The following is a 26688-nucleotide window of genomic DNA, read 5'->3' as shown; positions in this document are numbered from 1 at the left end:
GAACACACTAACCAGAGGGGACAGAACCACACACAGTGCTATCCTTATATCATCTCCTCCTTCTCCCCAAGAACGTAGGGTGACCTTCCCCTTTTTTTCCATTGTGGCTAAGGGAAGATTCCTCACTTGGATCTGGGCAGGCTCCTCTTCCACTCGTGTTGTCTCATTTTTACTTACTCTCTTCAGGTTGTTTTCTGCTTGATCTTGCATAAGATCTTTGTCTAAGTGTAGCTTTACCATCCCCATAATCTTTTTGCAGTGTGTTTTTTTCAGCTGGCAACAAGAGTGAGGGGAAGTAATCCATCCCACAGCCCCCAGTGACAATAACCACCCCAGAAGGCTTTCCCTCCCCAGAAAGCGAGCACACATATTTCATGGCCTGGAGAGGTAATGTGAGTACATTTTTTTCCTGTGTGTTCAGGAGACTCTTGAGAGATAGCACAGCATTCTCTTGTCTTTTAAGAATCCTTTCTCTCAGGCATTTTTAATAAAAATACTACCTTGGTGCGTTCTCTGGAAGTATTTCCCCTGTTCTCTGGGAAGTTTACGTCTTACGGATACTTGCCGAAGTGTCCAGGGTTCACAGGAAGTGCACTTCTAAGGCACATCTTGCTGTGTATCAGTATCCCCTGTAGGAAGCTGCTGGCTTTATCTGAGCGAGAGGCAATGCGAGGAAAAGATTTAGAGCCTTGTCTTTTACATTAGTCTGATCAGTCTAGTTAGGACTGAATCTGTGTTCAGTAGCTGTGGATCTTAGGGAAGCTACTTAACTTCGCAATCTCAGTTGTTGCACGTGTTAGATGGGTTTGGTAAGAAAGGTGTTTTAACAGGGTGATAAAACAGTTGCAGGAAAAGTATTTAGAGAGTGTTTAGTTACAGTTAGCACGTAATAAAAGCTGGCTGTTCTATTAACCAGAGCGCTTGCTGCCCTTAATCTGCACTGAGTTCTGAATGCTCTGCCCAAGAATTGCTTATAAAACTGCTCTGATTGAGGGGCTGGGGAGGAGGTGTAATTTTTTGCCCGTTTTATGAGGAAGATCGTTTCCTGCTTAAAGTTTGAGCTGAAGACAGATCCCCAATTTCCCAGATCCTGGGCACATCCTGTGTTCCACCACTGAGCATCCCAGCAGCATTGGAGCTATAGCTGCTGGCCTGCAGTGAGCCGCTGCTCGCCATTGCCCCCTACTCCTTGCCCTACTGCTTGCCTCTGCTTCCCACTGCCCTATATGTTTCTACAGAAAAGACCAGGCACTGTAAATACAGAATTTCCCATGTTAAAAATAGCTATGCAGGTCTTCAAAAGCTGTACATCCCCAAGGGCAAAGCCTCCCCAGAAGACCTCCCATGCTATGGGGTCTCTTACCCGTTGCCACATACTGGCAACTTCAGCTCATTTTAACCTAATCCACAAATGGTGAAAAATAAAAATATAAACATAAATATGCTTTCTACTTTTTTGGCCTTTAAAAAATGAAGTGACTAATACATTGTCTGGATTTTGTTTAACAATTGAATTATAAAGCACTATTATTTTGATTATTGCTTTTCTTAAGTTCTTATAATTTAGTTACGTAATTGTATTTAAAAGTCTGTTTCCTAAGTATATAAAACTAATACTCTAAGACTCTTAGAGAGCTGAGATGCTCTTAAAGCTGAATAATGGAACAAAGAGGGGAATTTACTATCATTTTTCATAACTTTAATTGTTTTATCCTGATTTCTATTCTGTCTGAGTGCCAAGAGCTTCACGGGAAGTATACTAATGTATGTTCACATTTTCTGAGTGTAAGAATCCCATGATAAAAGAGGGAAATTTCACCTGAAATTCCAGAATACAGAGCAAATACAACATGAATGGAAATCAGAATATTACTTCTTCATTTTGCACACCAAGAATTGTGCTTTGGGGTGTCTTTTATAGATATTGCAAATGACGCCTTGCTGGATGCTGATGAGAAATTTTCCGGAAAATATAAGTCAGTGTATTAAGGGACACCTAATACCCCTCTATGACCAGATGAGGAAAGGGACGAGGGTCAGACAGAGGGTGTAGAAAGGGCATATGTAGTCAGAAGTCAAGCCCCATTTATTCTACCTCCCCAAAGCCTCTCCCATCCATTTCCTCCTTTCCAATGGCCATAGCAGCCATCCTACTTAAGGGCTTCCTTACCTCTTGACGGAACAATCGTAATACCCACCTGTCTGTTCTTCCTAAAGCGTATTTCACATTGCATCACTCACCCACTCATGGATCCTAAATTATTCCCCCATTATCTATCAGAGTACCAACTTCCTGGCCCTCGGGGCCCTTTGAAATTTCATATCAAACTGTCTTCCTGCCCCCGGCTCTCATTTCTCTTTTCAGAGCATTCTGTGCTACTTACAAACTCACCTACATCATAGTCCACAGATCAGCCACCTGCTTCTCTGCCATCTGATCTCTAACACCTTCCCTGCTTCAGTTTTTCTCTGTTCCAATTATGCTGCCTCCCCTCAAAGTTGTTCTGTCATTCAAAGCTCAACTTAAATGTAATCTTTTCTATAAATCTTCTAATCCCATGCTTACTTGCTCCTGACTTCATCCTATGTTATCGTTAATTGTGACTTTGTATGTTTTCCTCTGCTAGAACATGCTATCTATTCTCTGCTATCTATTCTTTATTCCTTTCGGTGGTTTGCCTATAAAACCAAAAGTATATTGAATAAGTGAATGCTTACAGCCACAAATAATGTTTCTGGGCTGCCGTATCAGCTTTCCAAAAGGGAAAAGCTTAGGCTGTGATGGAAAAGGTGGCAGTCACCTTATTGGCAGTCTTGCTGACCACAGACTTGCATAGCACACCTCTGTATTCCCTTTCTCCTTTATAGGTCATAAGGACCAATCTTTTCTGTTTACTTATTTTAGGGGGGATCTCTTCCAAGGTATCACCTCCCCTCAGGTATTCCTTTCGATGATGATTAAGGAGCCAACCTGGCTTCCTGAAGATAAGGAAAAAAGAGAGAAGTGAAAGACATGATTCTACCGTGTGTAATTTCCTAAGCTCCAAGGGGAAAATTTTCTCTAACTGGGTGATTGACACAGCTAGACTCAGGATGCCAACAGAATGTCACTCCATTATTTTTCATCCCTCTTCCTTTAGACCTACTCTCTAGAATCAAACCTCCCTACTCTTGGATGAACTCTCTGGTACGTTACATGGCTCTTGTGACACACTCAGGTGTTAAATAGCCTCCGAGCTCCTCTCCTTCCCTGAGATTAGAAGCTATGATCAGGAAAAGGTCATAGTGGGCTTCCTTATTCTTCTTCACTTTACCTCCTCCCCAAGACAGGCGTAGAGAGCAAGATGGAAGTAGGATAAAGAGCAAACTCATACTTTAACCTGGTTTCAAGGCCCTCTGTGTCAAGCACCAACATTTTTTTAAATTGTGAGTTGCTTTCATAAATTCTTCAGAGAATTCTGGAGCCTAGAAATCTCCCGTTGTCAGTCCCTGATGTGGGTTTACCCCTCCTGACTGACAGGTTATAATTGTCTCTCGGGCCCTGGCTTCTGGTGGCCCACGTTTTTCTCTTTTATTTATTGTGGTCAAATAAACGCAACATAAAATTTACCATTTTTAAGTGTACAGTTCAGTGGCACTAAATAACATTCACAATGTTGAACAATCATCACTACCACCCATCTCTGGAACGATTTCATCTTCCCAAACTAAAACTCTGTGCCCATGAGACACTAACTCCTCATTCCCCTCTCTAGCCCTGGCAGCCACTTTATGTCTATGAACTTGACTCCTCTACATACCTCATGTAAGTGGAATCAGTATCATGTAAGGACAGTATTTGTCCTTTTGTGACTGACTTATTTCACTTACCATAATGTCTTCAAGCGTCATTCATGTTGTAGTTTGTGTCAGAATTTCCCTTTTTTTTTTTTTAGGACTGAATAATATTCCACTGTAAGAATATACCATATTTTGTTCATCCACTCATTGCTTCCTGATCTGAGTCTTTTTAAGCCTGTGCATCTTTCACAGATCCATTTGGCCCATGGACAGCCACATGTGTTGGACCATTAGGTTGCACGAAGCAGCCCTCTCTTCCTGCCCACTAACCTTTAGAATTTTTAGGCATGAATCAGTAACTGGTCCCACACCACACTCTGGGGAAATACATATTAAGTTCTATAAGTGGTTTTCTGGAAAGAACCCTCAAAAAACTCTAATTTTTAATATTGTGTTCTCTCCTGAATTGTCTCCCTTGTCTCACACAATGCAGAGATGGGCAACAAAGCACCTTAGCTTGAAGGTAGCAGAACTAGCTTGGGACATCTTCTTTCCAAGTCCTGTATTGGTAGCCTAGATGGTCTAGCCCCTCCTTTTAGAATGTAGTATCTGTTGTTCTCAACTATAAAGTCAGACAGAAAGAGTCCCATTTAAACATGCTGTTATCGGGGCACCTAGGTGGCTCAATCAGTTAAGCATCTGACTCTCGATTTCAGCTCAGGTCATGATCTCATGGTTCGTGAGATCAAGTCCCATGGGATTCTCTCTCTCTGCCCCTCCCCGACTTGTGCTCTCCCTCTCAAATGAATAAATAAACATTTTTTAAACAAATAATTAAAAAGTAAACATGCTGTTATATACCAAAATGGCTTTCCAGACCAAGTTACTGTCAGAACGTGATCCAGTGATTGTCCAAATGATAAATGTCTACCCTTGGAAAATCCTTGTTTATTTGCAGGTTCAACGGATATAGGTTATCAATTACAAGACCAAATTCAAAACATCAGCAGAAGTGGAATTGTTCCCATATGTAAATTCTTCTTTACTGAAAATACGTTGCATTATGTAAACACTTCTTTTGAAGAAAGGAGAAAAAGGAAACCCAAATGAACTACTTCCCTCAAATGGTTATGTGGTTATTAGTTCCCCATTGTAGCCACTACTACATTTTAAGTAACTTTAAAAACAAACAACACTTTGGAAGCTGTTCTCTGTGAGAATTCTGGGCTCCTACTGAGCTAGTTTATAAATTACGATCAAATAATTGTGGCTGTCAAAAGGGGCTTAAGAGAACAATCATGCCAACTTTCTTGAACTTCTTCTTTGGATGTGTAGCACAGTAAAGACCAATTAAGTGGATAGTGTGTGCTTCCACTTTTCCACTGGCTACTTTTGGTAGCAGACTTTTATTCCAGCTAATTCTTGGTTCTTCTGTGTACCTACAAAAGTTTAGACTTAACATATCTAGCAATTACAATCTCCATTAAAAAACAAATATATGTTATTAACAGAATACTGATATGATGTTTTCATATATCGTGGTTTATCTTTAACTTCTCTCCATGGCTTTTCACATCCAGACACTTACCAGTCCCAGTCAGTTTTGTTCTTGCTGTGCCTCTGTGTTCATGGTTCAGGTCTTTATTTCCTCTTCCCTGGTTTAATTCTGCACACCCAAGCTGAGGATCCTGGCTCGGGTTTCTTCTTTCCTGACCCATGGTACACTCAACATACAGATTTATTTTCCTAAAATGCAATACTGATCATATCTGTGCTCTGAAACCATCAGTGGCTCCCTACTGCCTGCAAATTAGAGCTTTCAAAATTTTCCACTATTGACAGCAATCTTTTTGCTTCAGCTCTCACTTCCATCTTCTAGAAAAAAGTCTGTTATTTTGTGTTTCTCAAAAATATCCCAAGACTCCCACTCTGGGTATTTTCTCCATTTGCTTAAAGTACCTTCTAACAAACATCAAATTTCATCTTTTCCATATATGTTTCCTGATCTGCTCCCAACAGATGTGATGGTTCCTTCCTTTTAATCTCTACAAAAGGTTATTTTGCATAAAATCGCTGTTGTGTTAGTTGATCTTCAAGTATAAATATTTTACAAAGACTAGTAAAAACATGGTACTGATAATGTAGGTAGCTTATATGAAGATAAAGATTAGTCCAATAGTTTTCTTATGATTTTTCTATACTAAGTATGACCCATATAAGATAATATTTTTTTACTTGTTCTTTTTTAAATGTTTTTTAAAAAGATGCTATTTAATGTTATTAAATCAAAGTATTATTGTTATGGAAGATGCAGAATGTTTTTATGAGAAGAAATTGAAAAATCAGTGGTAACCAGTGCTTAGAACTAAGCACCTTATCATTTGGGTTGACAATTTTCATTTTTCTTTCAACACTTTTAAGAGATCACTGTCTTCTGGCTTTCACTATTACTAATGAAAAACCTGCCATCGTTCTTCTTGTTCCCTTAAATGTAACGTGTCTCTATTTCTCACTGCTCTTAACAACTTCTTATTACTTCTGGGTTATTTTGTTTTCGATATATTTCTTGTAAACTACATACATCTGAATTTAATGTTTAAATTCAGTATGAGAATCTTTGTTTTTGATGAAGGATTTGATTTTACATATGTTACTTTATTTGTCCTGAGTTTATACTTTTTTATGTTTTGCTTTTTTCTGAGTTTTACTATGTGGATTCTATTTGGCTTGATTTTGGACTCCAACGAAGTGGAAGTTATTTATTATGCTTCTTTCACAAAAGCATTTTTTAGTCAAGATTTCTATAATTATTAAAAACAAAAATGAGCCAGTATCTTTTAACTCCTTACTATGCAGGAAAATGAATTGTGTGCACTTAACCCTCAGTTGCCTGGTTTTGTTTATGCATTATAAGATTTTAATTACATTATCATGAGCAAACTGTCAAATTTATACAGTGCAGTTAGTATTTAAAAGTACTACTCATATTTTTCAGTACTAATATAACTGTATTTTTAATACTTATTTAGACATAGTTTTTGTTTTGGTACCCTAATCATGTCCATCAAACCACCTCAAAACTTAATAGTTTTAAATTTTTTTTTTCAACGTTTTTATTTATTTTTGGGACAAAGAGAGACAGAGGATGAACGGGGGAGGGACAGAGAGAGAGGGAGACACAGAATCGGAAACAGGCTCCAGGCTCGGAGCCATCAGCCCAGAGCCTGACGCGGGGCTCGAACTCACGGACCGCGAGATCGTGACCTGGCTGAAGTCGGACGCTTAACCGACTGCGCCACCCAGGCGCCCCAAAACTTAATAGTTTTAAAACAACAATTTTGTTATTTTTCACTAATACACCTTGACACTGCAGGAAGGTTCCCGCCTGCCTCTTCCCAGAGTCACCCACCACCACCCTTAGAGATAACCATTGGTCTGACTTTTCCACCATAGATTAGTTTTACCCATTCTAGAATTTCATATAAATTAAATTACACAGTATGAACTCTTTTGTTTAAGTCTTCTTTCAACCCACACGATCCATTTGACGGTTACCCGTATTGGGTATATAAGTTTGTTCCTTTTAATTGATGATTAGTGTTTCATTGTGGGATTATACCACGATTTGTTTGTTTACCTATCCTCCCATTGATCAATATGTAGGCTATTTCCGGTTTGGGGCTATATGAATAAGGCTGCTATGAACATTTTTGTACAAGTATTTTTATAAACGTATGCTTTTATTTCTCTGGGGTTAGTACCTCGTATTAGAATTACTAAATCAAAAGGTCAGTGTGCAGGGGTGCCTGGGTGGCTAGTTACTTAAGCATTCGGCTCTTGATATTGGCTCAGGTCATGATCTCACAGTTGGTGGGACCGAACCCTACATCAATGCAGAGCCTTCCTGAGATTCTCTGTCTCTTCCTGTCTGTCTGCCCATCTTCTGTTCATGCACGTGTTGCAAGCGTGCATATGCTCACACATTCTCTCTCTCTCAAAATAAATAAATAATCATTTTTTAAAAGATCAGTGTGTATTTAGTTTTATAAGAAATTGCCAAATATGTTTTCCTTCCAATGTGGTGTCCCATTGTACTCTCCTACCAAGTAATTATTAAAGTTATAGTTGTTTCACAGTCTCATCGATACTTGATGCCATCACTGTTTTCAACATTAGCCATTTTGGTAAATATTACGTTGTGGTTTTAATTTGAATTTCCTTGATGACTAATAATGTATATTTTTGCATGTGTTTATTTACTATTTGTATATCTTTTGTGAGCTGTCCAAATTTCTGCCCTCTTTTAATTGGATTGCTTGCCTTTTTATTATTGAGTGGTAGGAGTTCTCTTCACATAGCCTGGATACTGATCCTGGTAAGATATATGTATTGTAAATGTTTTCTCCAAATCTGTACCTTGCTTACTCATTTTCTTTATGATGTCTTTTGATGAGCAGTTGTTTTTAGTTTTGATGAAGTCTTATTTGTCATTTCTTTTAGTTTTAAGGTTACTTCTTTCTGTGATATAAGAAACCTCTGCCTACCCACAAATCAGGAATATATCCCCCTATGTTTTCATCTAAAAGCTGTAGCGTTTTAGTGTTTACATTTGGCTCTGTGATCTAGCTCAATGATTTTCGTATGTGGTAGCAGTTGAAGTTCATTTTATCATCGTCCCATCTATTAAAAAGTTCTTTTTTCTCCTTGGATCACTTTGGCACCTTTGTTGAAAAACAAATAACTGTGTAAGTGTTGGTCCACTTATGGCCGGTCTATTCTTTTCCAGTGATTTGTCAATCCTGAACTCTTGTATTAAAAAAATACGTATTTATTAACTCAAATAAGCATTTCAATTCTGCTATTATAATTTGGATTCCCTTGAAATTTTCCCATGTTAGCCAATCCCATTTGCATGTTGTTGGCATTGTATTCAGTCACTGAACAAGTATTCATTGAGCTACTTTGTGGTGGACACTATTCTAGGTGCCGAGGATTCAGGGGTGAGCAAAGAAGAAATAATCATATTCTCATGGACCTTATATTCTACTGGGAAAAAACAAGCCATAGACAAATAAACAAATAAATTAGCAAGATAAATTCATGATGATGTATCATAAAGAAAACAAAGGAAGATGCTGTAATGAAGAGTGACCAGAAATTGGGGCTATTGCAGATGCCCCGCAATTGGGGGAGAGCCCCACCTTAAGAAAGTGACAGTTGATCTTTGTTATCTCATTCTTTGTTTCTTTGCTTGTTTGTTTTTAATATTTCATCCGGGCCTATCTTATCTATTTGGTTTTCTGGTCTAGTTTCAGTGAGGCTCTTTCTTCTTATATTTTATTGAAGACACAAAGCATAAGATTTCTGATAGGTAATGGCCCTTGCATGAAATGCTACCCGAGGTATATTCTCTCTGAGTTCTCAGAATGTCCCCTTTCCCTTGGACTTCAGTGTTTACCAACTGGCAAGGTTTTGTGATTGGCCTTGAGCCTCCCTCACTGACTACTTACATACTATTGAATCCCTCAAAAGGGCCAAAGTGGAGCCCTTCAAGGTGTGGGGCCCAGGCTGGGGACTTGGGTTGCCAGGGTCTCAAGCAATACAGACAAATGCTGAGAATTTGGTGGTTCTGGTCCTTTTCTCCCTGGGCAGGGCTCTTCTTTCCAGATCCCTGTGCATTGTCTTCACAGATCTCGGTCTCCAATTCCACTGTCTTAGGCCAGCCACTGTTCTCTCTTCCATATCCACTCTTGCTCACCTCCAGTCCATCCTCTATGCAGCAACAAGGATCATGTTCAACATGTGATGAGGATCCCTTTTTGTAAGTTCAAGAACAGGCAAAGCTACATAATATACCAAGAGGATGAATGCTTCAGAAGTCAGAGTGGTGGTCACTTCTAGAAAGGGGTATAATTGAGAAGTACACAAAGGGCTTCCAAAATCACAGTGATGTAAAAGCTAACCAGATTATGTCAGTCTCTTGCCTAAAACCCCTCAGTGTCTTCCCACTGATTATAATAAAATCCTTTATTGGCCTACAAGGCCCTGGATGGCCTGGCCTCTGCCCAGCACTTCCACCTCATCTCAGGCCATCCCTGCCTTACTCACATTAGCCTGAGAAGCACCTTCACCTTCTGCCCAAAACATCTTCCCTCCACCCCTTGGCTTTGCTAGCTCCTTTTTGTTTTTTAGGTCTCACCTTAAATATCATCTCAGCAAGGCTGTCTCTAACCAATTTTCCTGTCACCTCCCATACCTGACCCACCCTCACTGTCTTTCAGCATCTTGCCAATTGACTTTGTAGCAATTATTTCAATGAATATATTTGCCTATTTAGTAACTCCTTACTGCTGAAACAGAAGTTGCATTAAGACAGGGACCATGTGCACAGAGCTTGGCACAAATTACATCCTCAATAGATATTTCTTGGTTGAATGAATGACTAATGATTTAGACATCCCAACTACATTAATGCTGTTCTCTGACTTACTCCTGAAAATCTAATCTGATCTCAATGGCCACCACCAACCTTATCTGAGTCAGATTAAAAACCGTCCTTTTTAGTCTTACTTTTGGACTTCTCTTTCCTCCATGGCAGCCAGTTATCCCTGTGACCCCAATCAGGTTAACAGTGTCTCAAACTGTGCTTTACTCCTTTTACTCCAGAGGGAGCTCCTAGCAAAACCATGCTGCATCAAATATAAAGTCTCCATGGCTCTTGCATAACCACCAAAAATAAGCAACATATATTTCTCTCAAATCACTAACCACAGTGGTCTTTTTGATTATGCAAAAACCATGAAGTGAGGGAGATAGAAAATGAATATATATAAATACCCAATAAAGGGCTACCCAATAAATACCCAATAAAGTAGCCCCAATAAAGGGCTACTTAAAAATATTCCAGTAAGTGAAATCAGACTACTAATAGTTCCAGACATGTAAATTATAGATTTGAAAAACCACTGGCACATACTATAGTTGTTTCAGACACAATAATAACCAATCCAAATTGCTCAGTTAGTCTAGAAAAATGTTATGTTCTCCTCTGTTCGAATTAACAAAAGAAATTCGAATTAACAAAAGAAAAACAAGTAAGAAGGAGTTCATTAGAAAAGGATTTGTGAAACATTAATACATATAATAACCTATGTGATTAAGAAAAGCAGCCTCACGTCAAAACATAATGTGGGGAGAAATGTGATTGTGGGAAAGGAACACTTATTTTGAAGCAGTTATAAATTATAGTCCTTTATGTGTATATATCGAATCATATTTAATCACACTAAGAATTAGTCCAAAAGAAATCTTTTTAATTTAAGTATTAATGACTGAGATCTTTAATGAGAGACTACTAAAAAAATTTTAAAACTTGGAATAATTATTACCACATATAACTTTTCAAAAGACCTAGGGTGTTCCTATATCATTTCACACTACGGTCGTTGAAATGATTGAAATTAGTAACTAAGCAATTCCTTAAAGCTATATAACAACCAAAAAATGCCAGTCATAATCATTCCCTTACAAATAATTTTCTTCTATAGGTATCAGAATATGTTTAGTCAAATCAAAAATATGTAATGAGCATATACTACATGTACTATATATGTTAAATATAAAGGATATTTAATTAGCATATACTGTAATGCCATTATTTGAAGATCCTGCCTACCAAATACAGCTCTTTGAAACACAGAAGAGAATCAGGAAATAAGCAAAAGTTGAATAGACACCATAAAATTCATATGCTAGAATTCATACATCAGACTCATCTCCAATTTCAAACACAATTCTTTTTTTTTTTGCATTTTATTTTGTTTTGTTTTTAATATTAAATATAATTTATTGTCAAATTGTTTCTATACATCACCCAGTGCTCATCCCACGGGTGCCCTCCTCAATGCCCATCACCCACTTTCCCCTCTCCCCCACCCCCCATCAACCCTCAGTTTGTTCTCAGTATTTAAGAGTCTCTTATGGTTTGCCTCCCTCCCTCTCTGTAACTTTTTTTTCCCCTTCCCTTCCCCCATGGTCTTCTGTTAAGTTTCTTAGGATCCATATATGAGTGAAAACATATGGTATCTGTCTTTTTCTGCCTGACTTATTTCACTTAGCCTAATACCTTCCAGTTCCATCCATGTTGCTGCAAATGGCCAGATATCATTCTTCCTCATTGCCAAGTAGTATTCCATTGTATATGTAAACCACATCTTCTTTATCCATTCGTCAGTTGATGGGCAATAATTTGGCTATTGTTGAAAGTGCTGCTATAAACATTGGGGTACAAATGCCCCTAGGCATCAGCACTCCTGAATCCCTTGGGTAAATTCCTAGCAGTGATATTGCTGTGCCCATCATAGGGTAGACCTATTTTTAATGTTTTGAGGAACCTCCCACTGTCTTCCAGAGCAGCTGCACCAGTTTGCATTCTCACCAACAATGCAAGAGGGTTCCCGTTTCTCCACAGCCTCGCCAGCATCTATAGTCTCCTGATTTGTTCATTTTAGCCACTCTGACCTGCAGGAGGTGGTATCTCAGTGTGGTTTTCATTTGTATTTCCCTGATGAGGAGTGATGTTGAGCATCTTTTCATGTGCCTGTTGGCCATCTGGATGTCTTCTTTAGAAAAGTGTCTATTCATGTCTTCTGCCCATTTCTCCATGGGATTATTTGTTTTTTGGGGTGTGGAGTTTGGTGAGTTCTTTATAGATTTTGGATACTAGCCCTTTGTCTGATATGTCATTTGCAAATATCTTTTCCCATTCCTTTGGTTGCCTTTTAGTTTTGTTGATTGTTTCCTTTGCAGTGCAGAAGCTTTTTATCTTGATGAGGTACTGATAGTTCACTTTTGCTTTTAATTCCCTTGCCTTTGGAGTAAGAAATTGCTGTGGCTGAGGTCAAAGAGGTTTTTTCCTGCTTTCTCCTCTAGGGTTTTAATGGTTTCCTGTCTCACATTCAGGTCCTTCATCCATTATAAGTTTATTTTTGTGAATGGTGTAAGAAGTCTAGTTTCATTCTTCTGCATGTTGCTGTCCAGTTCTCCCAGCACCATTTGTTAAAGAGATTGTCTTCCCTCCATTGGATACTCTTTCCTAATTTGTCAGAGATTAGTTGGCCATACATTTGTGGGTCCAATTCTAGGGTCTCTATCACCTGGGAACTTGTTAGAAATACAAATACTCTGGCCCCACCCCAGACCTGCTGCCCCAGGAACTCTGGAAGCAGGGCACAGCCATCTGTGCTCTGATGCATGCAAGAGTTTGAGAACCACTGAGCTAATGCATGACATAGGATGTGTATGAGGATCCATGATGTCTAACAACATGGATGAAGTATTATCTAACTATAGGTGCCAGCATTTCATGGGAAAACCCTTGATAAGCCCCCTTAGGGGTAGTAAAGACGTGAGGGAATAGATTTTGACTGCCACCAGCAACTAGAGGGTGTGAAAAACTATTCTGTGTGAGAAAGGGAGAGAATTTTCTTAATTAACATTTGAAATGGAGGGAGAAGGGAGAAAAGGTAAACGGGAAGGATACATTGGAGAGTAGCCAGTAAAATGAAGAGAGGCTGAAATTTAGGAGGTTAATGGTCAAGTGAAATGCCCATAATTTATTTGGGATTTTACTTTGCATCAGCTTAACTTAACTTTGATATCAGTTTAGATTCCAAGTGCCACGAAGTGCGACTTTGCCGCCAGAGCCATAAACATATCAGTAAATATTTACGCAGTCGTTTCCTGCCCAAGACAACCAGTCTGCGGCTTCCGTGAAGTCTGTGTTCCTCTTCCCTGTTAAGTAGTTCTTTACATGCATGCTCTTCTCAGCCAGTATCTGTAATGGCCCATTTCTCATTTCAGGAGCAAATGGCTGCCCAGATCTACAATAAATTAATATTGAAAACTATTGATATGAGAGATTTACAGTAAACTAGTGAGGGGCAGTTCCTGGGAACTGAAAGCAAGCATTTGGCTCTGGTCTTGAACCGCATGTGGCAGAGAGTAAAGCTTGCTGGGCTGTCCTGTTTCATAGCTCTGCTCATTGTTTTTCCTTTGAAATGCAGTTGTTTTTTTTTTCCTACTGTAGAAACTCGACACAAAAACAGGAGCTCTTTACTGTGTTGTTCATGGGTCTGATAATTGCTTTATCTTGCTTTTCTTGCTCTTTTTTGTTTTGCTAGGAGAAAGTTCAATCCAAAAGTTAATTGAAGTTGGTAGGGTTTTGCAAATAGTAATTTATTTTTGAAACTATTAAGATTTCTCAAGTTAGAGTTCACCAACAAAACTGAGTCACTAGTTTTTACTTTTAACTATTTTCTAACTTCATAGACACAGAAGATAAAGCCATCAGAGATAAAAATTTTCTTGTGAAAGTTTAATATTTGTTAAGTGTTCTGTGGATCAGTTGTTTACTTTTGTATGTAAGCTTCATACAAATTTTATTTAGCTGTCAAAAAAAATTGATGAGTGTGTTTATTATGGCTAAACTCATAACCTAACAATATTCCTCATAGGGAAGACGTTTATATAATTAACATTTGCAAATGCTTCTTTCTTGAAACTATTACAGTGCATTGAATTAAAGCATGTTTACTCAAAGGTATTATTACTCAAAAATGGATACCTAAATTCTTGGTATGAAATGTACAGTTTATGGAATTCTTATAAAATTAACATAGTCTGGAATCATGGAGGAAGTGTTCACTTATCCAAGAGGGTCTCACAATAGTAGTTAAAGAAAATAAAATTCTGTATTTGCAACAACATGGATGGGCCTTGAGGGCATTATGCTAAGTGAAAGAAGTCACATAGAGACAAATACCATATGATTTCACTTACATATGGAATATAAACAAAAGAAATGAACAAAAAAACCCCACACTCTTAAATGTTGAGAACAAATTGGTGGTTGTCAGAGTGGAAGGAGTGGGGGGGATGGGCAAAATAGGTGAAAGGGATTAAGAGGTAGAAACTTCAAGTTATAAAAAAAGTAAGTCACAGAGATGGAAAATACAATATAAGGAGTATAGTCAATAAAATTGTAATAGGATTGTATGGTGACTATACCTACCATGGTGAGCACTGAGTAATGTGTAGAATTGTTGAATCAATACGTTGGACACCTGAAACTAATATAACATTGTATGTCATTATACTTCAATAGTAAATTTTTTTTTTTAAAAAAAGGAAAAACCTCTAGGTCATGCCATATATAACATATATATGGCATGACCTAGAGGTTTTTCCTTTTTTTAAGAGGATATATATATATAATATATATGTAAAACATATATATATTATATATATATATATATATAACTATAATGATTCTCTCTTTAATACTTGCTTTGCTAAAAGTAATCAGGAATTACTTTTGTTTTATTTCTTTCAGTGGCATCCATCCATAGATTTGTCACAGATCATAAATTAATGAGGTTATTTAGCATTGCTGAAAGATTCCAGACTCAAGGCATTTGGTAGGTTTGCAGATAAAATATTGTTAGGAAAAGATCACTGGGAGATGTTGTAGGGTGAAGGTAGGGAAGGAACATGAATATTTTGAGATGTGGCCTAGAGTTTTCCATATTTGTTTCTAGACTTTTTAATTTAGAGAGAGTAGAAGTAAGGTTTCTAGGTAAAAACACAAGATACCCAGTTAAATTTGAATTTCGTATCAACAACAAATAATATTTTTAGAATAAGTATGTTCCCAATTTTGCAAATATTGATTGTTGACCTGAAATTCATATTTAACCGGGTAGCCTATATTTTTATTTGCTAAATCTGGCAACCCTACTACATTGTTCAGTTTATGCTCTAAGACATATTATGATTTCTCTGAGGAAAAGATACCAATTAAGGCCACTAATAATACAAGCAATGAAGCATATGGGAAATGGAGAGAGTCTTTTTTTTAAAGATCATTTTATTTTTTATTCCTTAATTCATCAAATGAGTGTGAACTAAGTATCAAGCACACTCCTAGGAATGGGGTATACATTGGTGACCAAAACCAGATCTGATCTTCATAGTGCTTACAGTCTAGTGGGGAAGGTAGGTGATGCAAACTAATTACTCCAACTGTGGTAAGTGGTGTAAAGTGGACAAAACGTTCTAATTGTAATAATTGTCTGCTTCACTGATTCAAATAGTTGCAATTAAATAGCTCCTTTTTTAAACAAATGGTAAAGGATGTGGGAAAATTTGATTATAACAAGTCGAGTGGGTAGTATGCCTGAAATAGTAAAAGCCTGCTAAGCACAACCTAGTGGCAGAGCTTTTGAATTTCAGCTTGAATTTTTGTGGGATTTTATTTTATTTTTTAAGTAAAGATAAATTTTAGCGGTGGGGGGCGTCGCCTGGGTGGCTCAATCAGTTAAGCGTCTGACTCTTGATTTCAGCTCAGGTCATGATCTCAGGGTCATGAGATGGAGCCCCACGTCAGGCTCTGATGACAGCACAGAGCCTGCTTCATATTCTGTCTCTCCCTCTGTCTCTGCCCCTCCCCTGTCCTCTCTGTCTCTCTCTCCCATTCTCTCTCAAAAAACAAACTTAATCAAGAAAGTAGGGGTAGAAGGGACATACCTCAACATCATTAAGGCCATATGTGAAAGACCCACAGCTAATATCATCCTCAATGGGGAAAAACTGAGAGTTTTCCCCCTAAGGTCAGGAACATGACAGGGATGTCCACTCTTACCACTGTTGTTCAACATAATACTGGAAGTCCTAGCCTCAGCAATCCAACAACAAAAAGAAATAAAAGGCATCCAAATGGGCAAGGAAGAAATCAAATGCTCACTCTTTGCAGACGACATGGCACTCAACATAGAAAACGCAAAAGACTCCACCAAAAAACTGCTAGAACAGATACATGACTTCAGCAAAGTAACAGGATATAAAACCAATGTATAGGAATCAGTTGCATTTATATACACCAATAACGAAGCAGCAGAAAGAGAAATCAAGGAATTGATCCCATTTACAATTACACCAAAAGCCATAAGATACCTAGGAATAAAACTAACCAAAAAGTAAAAGATCTGTATGCTGAAAACTATAGAAAGATTATGAAAGAAATTGAAGAAGACACAAAGAAATGGAGAAATGTTCCATGCTCATGGATTGGGAGAACAAATATTGTTAAAATGTTGACACTACCCAAAGCAATTTACACATTCAATGCAATCCCTATCAAAATAACATCAGTATTTTTCACAGAGCTAGAACAAATAATTCTAAAATTTGTATGGAACCAGAAAAGATTGAATAGCCTAAGTAATGTTGAAAAAGAAAAGCAAACCTGGAAGCATCACAATTCTGGACTTCAAGCTACATTACAAAGCTGAAATCATCAAGAAAGTGTGGTACTGGCACAAAAACAGACATATAGATCAATGGAACAGAATAGAAAACTCAGAAGTCCTCACCTCATTGACCCACAAATGTATGGCCAGCTAATATTTGACAAAGCAGGAAAGAATATCAAATAGAAAAAAGACAGTCTCTTCAGCAAATGATGCTGGGAAAACTGGGCAGTGACATGCAGAAGAATGAAACTAGGCTGCTTTCTTACATTATACACAAAAATGAATTAAAAATGGATGAAAGACCTAAATGTGACAGAAAACCATTACAATCCTACAGAAGAAAACAGGCAGCAACCTCTTTGACCTCTGCCACAGTGACTTCTTACTAGACATGTCTCTGGAGGCAAGGGAAACAAAAGCAAAATGAACTATTGGGACTTCATCAAGTTAAAAGCCTTCTGCACAACGAAGGAAATAATCAAAAAAACTAAAAGGCAACTAATGGAATGGGATAAGATATTTGCAAATGACATATTGGGTAAAGGGTTAGTATCCAAAATCTATAAAGAACTTATCAAACTCAACTCCCCAAAAAACAAATAATCCAGTCAAGAAATGGGCAGAAGACATGAATAGACACTTTTCCAAAGAAGACATCCAGATAGCTAACAGGCACATGAAAAGATGCTCAACATCACTCATTGTCAAAGAAATACAAATCAAAACAACAAAGAGGTGCCACCTCACACCTGTCAGATTGGCTAAAATGAACAACTCAGGATACAGCAGATGTTGGCAAGGATGCGGAGAAAGGAGAACACTTTTGCACTGTTGGTGGGAATGCAAACTGGTGCAGCCACTCTGGAAAACAGTATGGATGTTTCTCAAAAAATTAAACATAGAACTACCCTACGACTCAGCAATTGCACTACTAGGTATTTATCCAAACGATATAAAAATGCTGATTCGAAGGGTCGCATGCACTCCAATGTTTATAGCAGCACTATCAACAATAGCCAAATTATGGAAAAAATCCAAATGTTTATCAACTGGTGAATGGATAAAGATGTGGTATACATATACAATGGAATATTACTTTGCAATCAAAAAGAATGAAATTTTGTCATTTGCCACATTGTGGATGGAACTAAAATGTATTATGCTAAGCGAAATAAGTCAGTCAGAAAGACAAATACCATATGATTTCACTCATGTGGAATTTAAGAAATCTAACCGATGAACATAGGAGAAAGGAAGGCAAAATAAGATAAAAATAGAGAGGAAGGCAAGCCATAAGAGACTCTTAAATACGAAGAGCAAACTGAGGGTTGCTGGAGGGGAGGTGGGTGGGGAGATAGGCTAAATGCGTGATGGGCATTAAGGAGGGCACTTGTTTGGATGAGCACTGGGTGTTATATGTAAGTAATGAGTCACTGGGTTCTACTCCTTAAACCAATACTATAGGCATTGAAAATACCTATAAATAATTATGAGCCAATGATGCTAATATATGATGACACAATATTCTGCCAAATATTAATGTAAGAACTATAAATTGATGACTTGAGTGCCAAGTCTTTGACATGTTTTATCCCATTAACCTTCCCAAGAACTGTGTGAAGTACAGGCCCACACCACAGAATCTCCCCAGTAGAAAATCTCTTGGTTTTTTATGACCAAATCTCATAGAACATATTTCTTTCTCAGTACAGCATTTTTGTGCCTTTGTTTATACTGGGGGGAAAATATACTTTTGTCCACAAAACTCTGTATAACTTTTTAAAAAACAAAATGAGGTGTGGGAAAAATTTTGATTTATACTCTAGATAGAATTGGTCTAAAGAACGTCCAAATCATTTGTAGACACGTTGAGAACCACGCAGAATTTAACAATGAGGCTGTGCATCTTGGTTGTTGCTGCTACTGAGATGCAATTTCTCCCGATGCGTCACCACCAAGCCTCTAACATTTAGCTCTGGCTTTTGCTTAGTAGTGTTTGACAAAGAGTCCCTCCCAAAGATGAAAAGACATTGAGAAAACTATGGGAAAAGAAGTGAGTGATCAAGGTGTTTATTTTTTTTTCAATATATGAAGTTTATTGTCAAATTGGTTTCCATACAACACCCAGTGCTCATCCCAAAAGGTGCCCTCCTCAATACTCATCACCCACCTCCCCTCCCTCCCACCCCCCATCAACCCTCAGTTTGTTCTCTGTTTTTAAGAGTCTCTTAGGCTTTGGCTCTCTCCCACTCTAACCTCTTTTTTTTTTTTTTTCCTTCCCCTCCCCCATGGGAAATTGTGGTTTATATACATAATGGAGTACTACATGGCAATGAGAAAGAATGAAATATGGCCCTTTGTTAGCAACATGGATGGAACTGGAGAGTGTGATGCTAAGTGAAATAAGCCATACAGAGAAAGACAGATACCATATGGTTTCACTCTTATGTGGATCCTGAGAAACTTAACAGATCAAGGTGTTTATGATGGGAGAGAAGACACCACTGAATATAAAGCAACTTTTTGTTAAGACTGTTTTGGTTATTATCAGAAAATAAACACTTGAAGCCATTTTTAACCTCACATTTTCTTGTTGCATACATACATATTAATTTTACTGTGTTTTCATTAAGTTGCAGGATGTCATTGCATGTTTTATAATGCATTATAATTTTTTTCAATTAAAAATAATGGAAAACAGGCTCCCTGTTGGCATTTTCAGGTGGAACCTGATTTTCAGCAATAGCTTACTGATGTTAAGCAGGAGATACCTGTTTAGTGTTAGTATTATACCATTTTACAAAATGGTGTAGAGAAGACTAAGACACTTGCCCAAACTCCCATACCTGGGAAGCTGGCTCCAGAGGCTGTGATCTGCCCCCTGTGACACTGTCTCCATTGTGGCCCTGCTACAGATGGTGTATATTTCTCATCAACATTTCTCAGAGTTTTTGGCCAATAGGCTATTAGGTTGGAATGTTACTAGATTAATATACAGTATCATCTAAAAGGGAGTTCTGTGGCTAATTAGATTTGGGAAATGCTGCATTTAACAAAAGAAAATGTGTTACTTTACTTTTCAGAACCAAATGTATAATGCAGTTCTCTAAGATTGGTAGTTGAAATGATTTAGCATTTCCTAGATTTATTTGTTTGAAGTTTGTATAGATTAAGCATGGGATTGGTAGTATAAAATATGTAACTTGCAAGTTGTGTGTGTGTGTGTGTGTGTGTGTGTGTGTGTGTGTGTGTGTAGATCTAGAGAGACATATATAGTTACACCTTGTAACATTCCAATACTGACTTAAGCAAATGTGTGTTTATTTGTCTTGCGAAACAAAAAGTCTGAGGCAGGGCAGTCCAGGGCCAGATTCATTTCTCCTTCCCATTCTGCTCTACCAGCCATAACAAGCAGTCATTCATAGTTTTCACCTCATAGACACCAGACTTTGCTGCACAGATTTTGCTGCGTATATCTGCTGCACAGACTATCCAAGCCTTATAGCTGTTTCTGAGGCCAAAGAAAAGGTCAAGAGGCAGCCCCAGCACTCCCACTTACATTTCACTGACCAGAGGAGCATCACACATCCACTCCACAGGACTTCTCCCAGATACAGGGAGCCTGTGAATTGGACTTTTGACTTTTAAGCCTCTGATTCAGTAAGTTGCAATGCAGTGATAAACCACAAAGCTTGATTTCATGCTCACAGGACACACCAACAGCTGTGGGGTGGCTGTGGCTGTGCCTAATGTACCTGTTTCATTTTGGGGTCCAGGCTGAGAGAGCAGCCCTTCTTGGGCTACACACTTCCCATGGTGGAAGGAAACAGGGGATGGCAGAACCGTATAAGGCTCTTGAAGAGTGCTTCAGGATGGTATCTGTTGCCCCCCCCCCACCCCTGCCGCACTGCATTGTCTAATGCCAGTCATATACTAAGGCTGTCAGTAAGGCAGGGAAATATAATCCTCTTACAAAAGACATTGCAGATGGTTGGGCATATCAGCACAATCTTTCCTACATAATAAAAGCAGGCAAGTGAGAATAGACCAGAAATTAAAGTTGAGTCAGCAATATACAGTGTCTGCCACAGTTCACACAAACACACACAGAGACCTACACCACCCACGGCCTTTTTATTTATTTATGTTCCAGAGCATTTCACAGGACAAATATTCATGTCCTTTGGGAGCTGTGATCTTGAGCCAGCCACATCATGTCCCTTTGATGAAATAACTATAAAAACATCCTGGTATAAAATACTTAGCCTTTCATGTGGACTGCAGCTCCATTTAGCATTATAATAGATTCCACTGCAATTGCATGGATAACAGTCTGTGTCACAGTTATGGGAAATTTCGTGTCCATTAAAATCCACCATTGAAAACACAGTCTCTTCAATAAATGATGTTGGGAAAACTGGACAGCTACACGCAAAAGAGTGAAATTGGAGTACTGTCTTACACCATATGCAAAAATAAGTTCAAATGGGATTAAAGATTTTAATGTAAGACCTGAAGCCATAAAACTCCTAGAAGAAAACAGAGGCAGGAAGCTCTTTGACATCAGTCTTAGCGATATTTCTTTTTGGAAGAGTCTCCTCAGGCAAGGGCAACAAAAGCTAAAATAAACAAATAGGACTACATCAAGCTAAAAAGCTTCTGCACAACAAAGGAAACCATAGACAAAATAAAAAGGCCACCTACTGAATGGAAGAAGATATTTGCAAATCATACATCTGATAAGGGGTTAATATCCAAAATATATAAAGAACTTATACCATTTAATATCAAAAGAACAACCAACCAGAGGACTTGAATGGAAATTTTTCTAAAGAAGACCTACAGATGACCAATAGACACATGAAAAGATGTTTGACATTACTCATCATCAGGGAAATGCAAATGAAGACCACAATGAGATACCACCTCACACCAGTCAGATTGCCTATTATCAAAACAAAAACAAAAACAAAAACAAAAAGTAACAAGTGTTGGGGGGATGTGGAGAAAAGGGAACCGTCGTATGCTTTGGTGGGAATGTACATTGATTGGTACAGCTACTACAGAAAACAGTATGGAAGTTCCTCAAGAAATTAAAAATAAAACTACTATGTTATCCAGCAATTCCACCTCTGTGTATTTATCTGAAGAAAATGAAAATGCTAATTCAAAGAGATATGTGCACCCATATGTTTATTGCAGCATTATTTATTTATTTATTTATTTATTTATTTATTTATTTAGAGGGAGAGGGAGAAAGCCCATAAGCTGGGCAGGGACAGAGCGAGCGGAGAGAGAGAATCCCAAGCAGACGCCAAGCTGTTAGTGCAGCACCCACTGCAAGGCTTAATTCTGTGAACCGTGGGATCATGACCTGAGCTGAAATCAAGAGTTAAACTTAACCAACTGATCCAGCCAGGCACCTCTATGCAGCATTATTTAAAATAGCCAAGATATGAAAGCAACCTAAGTGTCCATTAGTAGATGAATGGATAAAGAAGATGTGATAAATATATATATATATGTATGCACATACATATATATATATATATGCACATACATATATATATATATAATGGAATATTACTCAGCCATTAAAAAGAAGAATGAATTCTTGCCATTTGCAACAACATGGGTGGACCTAGAAGGTATTATGCTAAATGGGATAAGCCAGGCAGAGGAAGACAAATACTGTATGATTTCACTCATAAATGGAATCTAAAAACAAAAACAGAACAAATAAAACAAAACAGAAGCAGATTCATAGATGTAAGAAACAAACTGTTAGTCAGCAGAGAGGGGAGGTGTGGGTGGAGTGGAGATGAAATAGGTGAGGGGGATTAAGAAGCACAAACTTCCAGTTATAAGATAAATAAGTCATTGGGGATATAATGTACAGCATAGGAAATACAGTCAATAATGTTGTAATAACTATGGTGACAGATGATAACTAAACTTAGCATGAGGCTCATTTTGTAATGTATGAAAATATCGGATCATGGTGATGTATACCTGAAATTAGTAGGATAGTGTATGTCAATTATTCTTCAATAAAAAAATTCACTATTATGGTGATATAATGAGCTGAGTTTCTTTTTAAGCCAGGAGAATTTCAGAAAATAGAGTCACGTCTAGTTATTAAAGGGTTTTTTTTTCCTTTTCTTCTGAATCAGGTGCTGTCATACCATGCAACATGTTCAAAAGCTGAAGTTGACAAGTTTAAGGTAAGGAAGCAAAGAGTGCCTTGCCAGTACATAATGTTACGCAGCTTTCTGATCCTTCGTCATTTGCCTCTGTAGAATCACTCCCGCCCATTAGGTGTTAAGGAATAGAACTGGGCCTAGGTGTGCTTGGATATTTCAGTCTTAGAGGGTAAAGGGGATTTAAATATAATAGAGCAGCCTCTTCATGATCATTTATTTCTTTCTTTCCGTTTGCCAAGTAGGTGGGATATTAGGGAAAAAAAATCTGTGTAATATGGTAAGAATCAGAACACCTGGCTTTGGCATTGGTTTTTCCTCCAACTTTCTGTTCACTTAAAATCTGTGTATTTTCATCTGCAAAAAATAGGACAATACTAGCTAACACTTGTCAAATACTTACTATGGACCAGGCACAACACAAAGCATTTTACCTGCATTAATTCATTTGAATCTCATAATCCTGTGAAGTATACTGTTTTACAGATGAATAAGTTGAGGCATGGAGATGTTAAGTATATAGGCCAAGATCAAATGATTGTAAGGGTTATAGCCAGGCAATGCAGCCCCAGAACTGGAGTTCTTAACTACCATGTTCACTGCTGTTCAGTGGGACCTTCTTCCAGCTCCAACATTGGATAAGTCTGTGAATGAGTCTTAGATATTCTTTTTCTTTCTTTTTTTTTTTTTAAGATTTTATTTTTAAGTAATCTCCACACCCAATGTGGGGCTCAGACTCACAACCCTGAGATCAAGAGTCACATGCTGTGCCAACTGAGCCAGCCAGGTGCCCCTAGATATTCTTTTTCACCTCAGTCACCACTGTTCCCTTAAAGGCAGCCCAGAATTCTTGTTCCTTTCCCCGCACTTCTAACCAGCCATGGTCAATATATGAGAGCGTGGGAAACCTGATTTTGCTCCCTTATGAAGGCTATGATGTCTGCCTTTTTGTTTTTGTGGAGGTTCAGAGAATTATTGGGTTAACCACCACAACCATAAGAAAGATAGTGTTTTGTGCTGTACCAATACACATTAGTATGTAATAACACTGATGATGGCTAGTCTTCTAATTAGGAGTTTCATTTACACATACATGCATTCATGGAAGAATGGCACAGAGACCTTTGTACCTGATCGTTGAATCAGATCATTAGAGTTGAGTCACACTGATAAAGAAAGGAAACAAGGGAAGACTCCAAATTCAGAGTAGGGATGAGGGAACTGCTCAGAAGGGCAGGGAGCAGCCCATCTAGTGTGGGCATAAAGTAAGCTGCATGGGCTCCATCCAGGGATATGGTCCTATTGGCTTGATGAGAGGCTTAGGAAAAGACATGCAGTGGTAACCCAGATCAGGAAGAGATATGTTGCCAGCAGGAGGTGACAGCTGACAGCAGAGGAAGGAGACAAAACAACCCAAACCATGGCAGTCAGGGCCTTCTTGTTATAGAGAGAAGCATCCTACATACCAGCTAGAATGTGAGTGCCATTAGGGCAACACTTTTTTTTTAAGTTTATTTATTTATTTTGAGAGAGAGAGGGAGAGAGCACAAGCAGGGGAGAGGCAGAGAGGGAGGAAAAAGAAAGAATCCGAAGCAAGCTCTGCACTGTCAGCACAGAGCCCAATGCGGAGCTCCATCCCATGAACCCATGAGATCATGACAAAGCAAGCCAAAATCAAAAGTTGAATGCTTAACCAATTGAGCCACCCAGGGGCCCCAGGGTAGCACTTTTTGTATGTTGTGTTCAGTGCTCTATCTCTACAGCTCTGGGGACACAGTAGTATTCAGTAATGATTTGTTGAATGGATGGATGAATGAATGAATGAATGAATGAATGAATGAATCCAAAAAGCATCAGTGTTCTGTAACTCAAAACAGTTATTCACTAAGAAAATGTTAAAACCATGGTTACATATAATTATTTTTTATGTCTTATATTTTATAAATATGTCCATCAAAAATATTTAAAGTGTTTGTACTTTAATGAAATTTAGTTACCTAGAAATCCTATTTATGGAAATAACTTGCCACAAATATTTTACTGTTCTTACTGTTTTATACTTTATATTTTTACTGCTATTATAACTATCATCATTTCTAAAAGAAGGAAGGGACAGGCAGGAAGAAAGACAGCAAAGCTCACAGTGGGACTAAATATGACTGCAGGAGCTATTTGATGGGACATGTCCAGAATCACAGCAGGCCAAAATCAATAGCTCTGTACTCTCTGAAGGTATTGCCCTTTGTTCGGCCTTAATTCTTAATTCCTTAGAGTAAGGAAAACACTATTGTCTTGGAATTTGCTTTTCTATTGTTAGCTCACAAACATACTAAAAATATGAAGTATTTAAATTTGAGAACAAAGGGTTATTTCATCTTAAAATTATCAAGAGTATTAACTTAGCTAATTTATTCCAGATTTTATCCTGAAAGATATTGGTAAGTATCTTATTACAATGTAATTGAGATATAGTAGATAATTTTAACCTAATGGCTTTTTTTCTTGATATATAAAGTAAACAAAACATTATCATAATTGGTAGCTGATGTCTTGTAACTGCAGCAATAAGATTAAAATGTAGTGAGCTTAAAATAATCCTGCACATAGACACTGAAAAGTATTTACTAAAATTTCACACTGGAATATGTGCAATGGCAGTTTCCTAACATTGTAACTAAATAGCAATAAATAAATGCTTTGTTTTGACGAATATGTACAACTAAACCATGCATACATTCAAATATACTGTAGGGGCACCTGAGTGGCTTAGTGGGTTAAGCATCCCGACTCTTGATTTTGGCTCAGGTCATGACCTCAATGGGTCGTGAGATCAAGCCCTGTGTTGGGCTCCTTGCTGTCAGCACTGAGCCTGTTTGGGATTCTCTCTCTCCTTCTCTCTCTTCCCTTACCCCACTTGAGGTGCTCTTGCTCTCTCTCTCACTCTTTCTCAAAATAAGTATGTAAAAAATGTATATATGTAATAAACTTTGCTACCTACCGTAATTTTTAGCAGAGATATTAAAGAAAAAAGAGAGAGAGAGATTTGAAATCTGGATTCAGAGTTATCTATGAGATTTCATCAGTGCAAGGATTGCTGAGTTGATGGATTATGTGCAGCTGGAACCAAGCTAGTGATCAGTGATTCAGAGATTAAGTCAGGGTTTGGAAGAAATGTCATCAGCTAGTACTGAGAAGGATCTGGAGGTCAAATACAGGTCAGACTCCAGTTACAGCCGAAACTACACTGCATTTGGGATTCAGATATGCTGAGAACGCCAGTGGGATGTGGTTGTTTACGCAAGAGACTAGGAGGCCTCCTAGGCAAGAACTTTTCTTGGTGGAAATTGAGGCCTCTGGATGGTTCCAAGTTCAGCATGGGGTTTGTCTCTTGAATCTGT

At 38.1% G+C, this 26688-nt stretch overlaps 1 protein-coding gene across 3 annotated transcripts in view; it reads left to right on the top strand.

The window, feature by feature from the left end:
• Nucleotides 1-26688, top strand: part of PDE11A (phosphodiesterase 11A) — a 414495-nt gene that overhangs the window by 251799 nt on the left and 136008 nt on the right. For all 3 annotated transcript variants that reach the window (XR_015255343.1, XM_086718963.1, XM_025933541.2), the window contains exon 10: nucleotides 23264-23314. Coding sequence is in view for 2 of the 3 variants with exons in the window: in XM_086718963.1 (XP_086575089.1) it covers nucleotides 23264-23314 (51 nt within the window). In the remaining variant the exon portion in view is untranslated. The remainder of the gene's footprint in view (nucleotides 1-23263; nucleotides 23315-26688) is intronic.

The sequence above is a fragment of the Puma concolor genome, chromosome C1, assembly GCF_028749965.1.
Source record: "Puma concolor isolate L17-30 chromosome C1, mPumCon1.1.hap2, whole genome shotgun sequence".
Classification (NCBI taxonomy): domain Eukaryota; kingdom Metazoa; phylum Chordata; class Mammalia; order Carnivora; family Felidae; genus Puma; species Puma concolor.
Note: the sequence above shows the minus strand (reverse complement) of the source record. Positions and strands in the feature narration are given on the sequence as shown.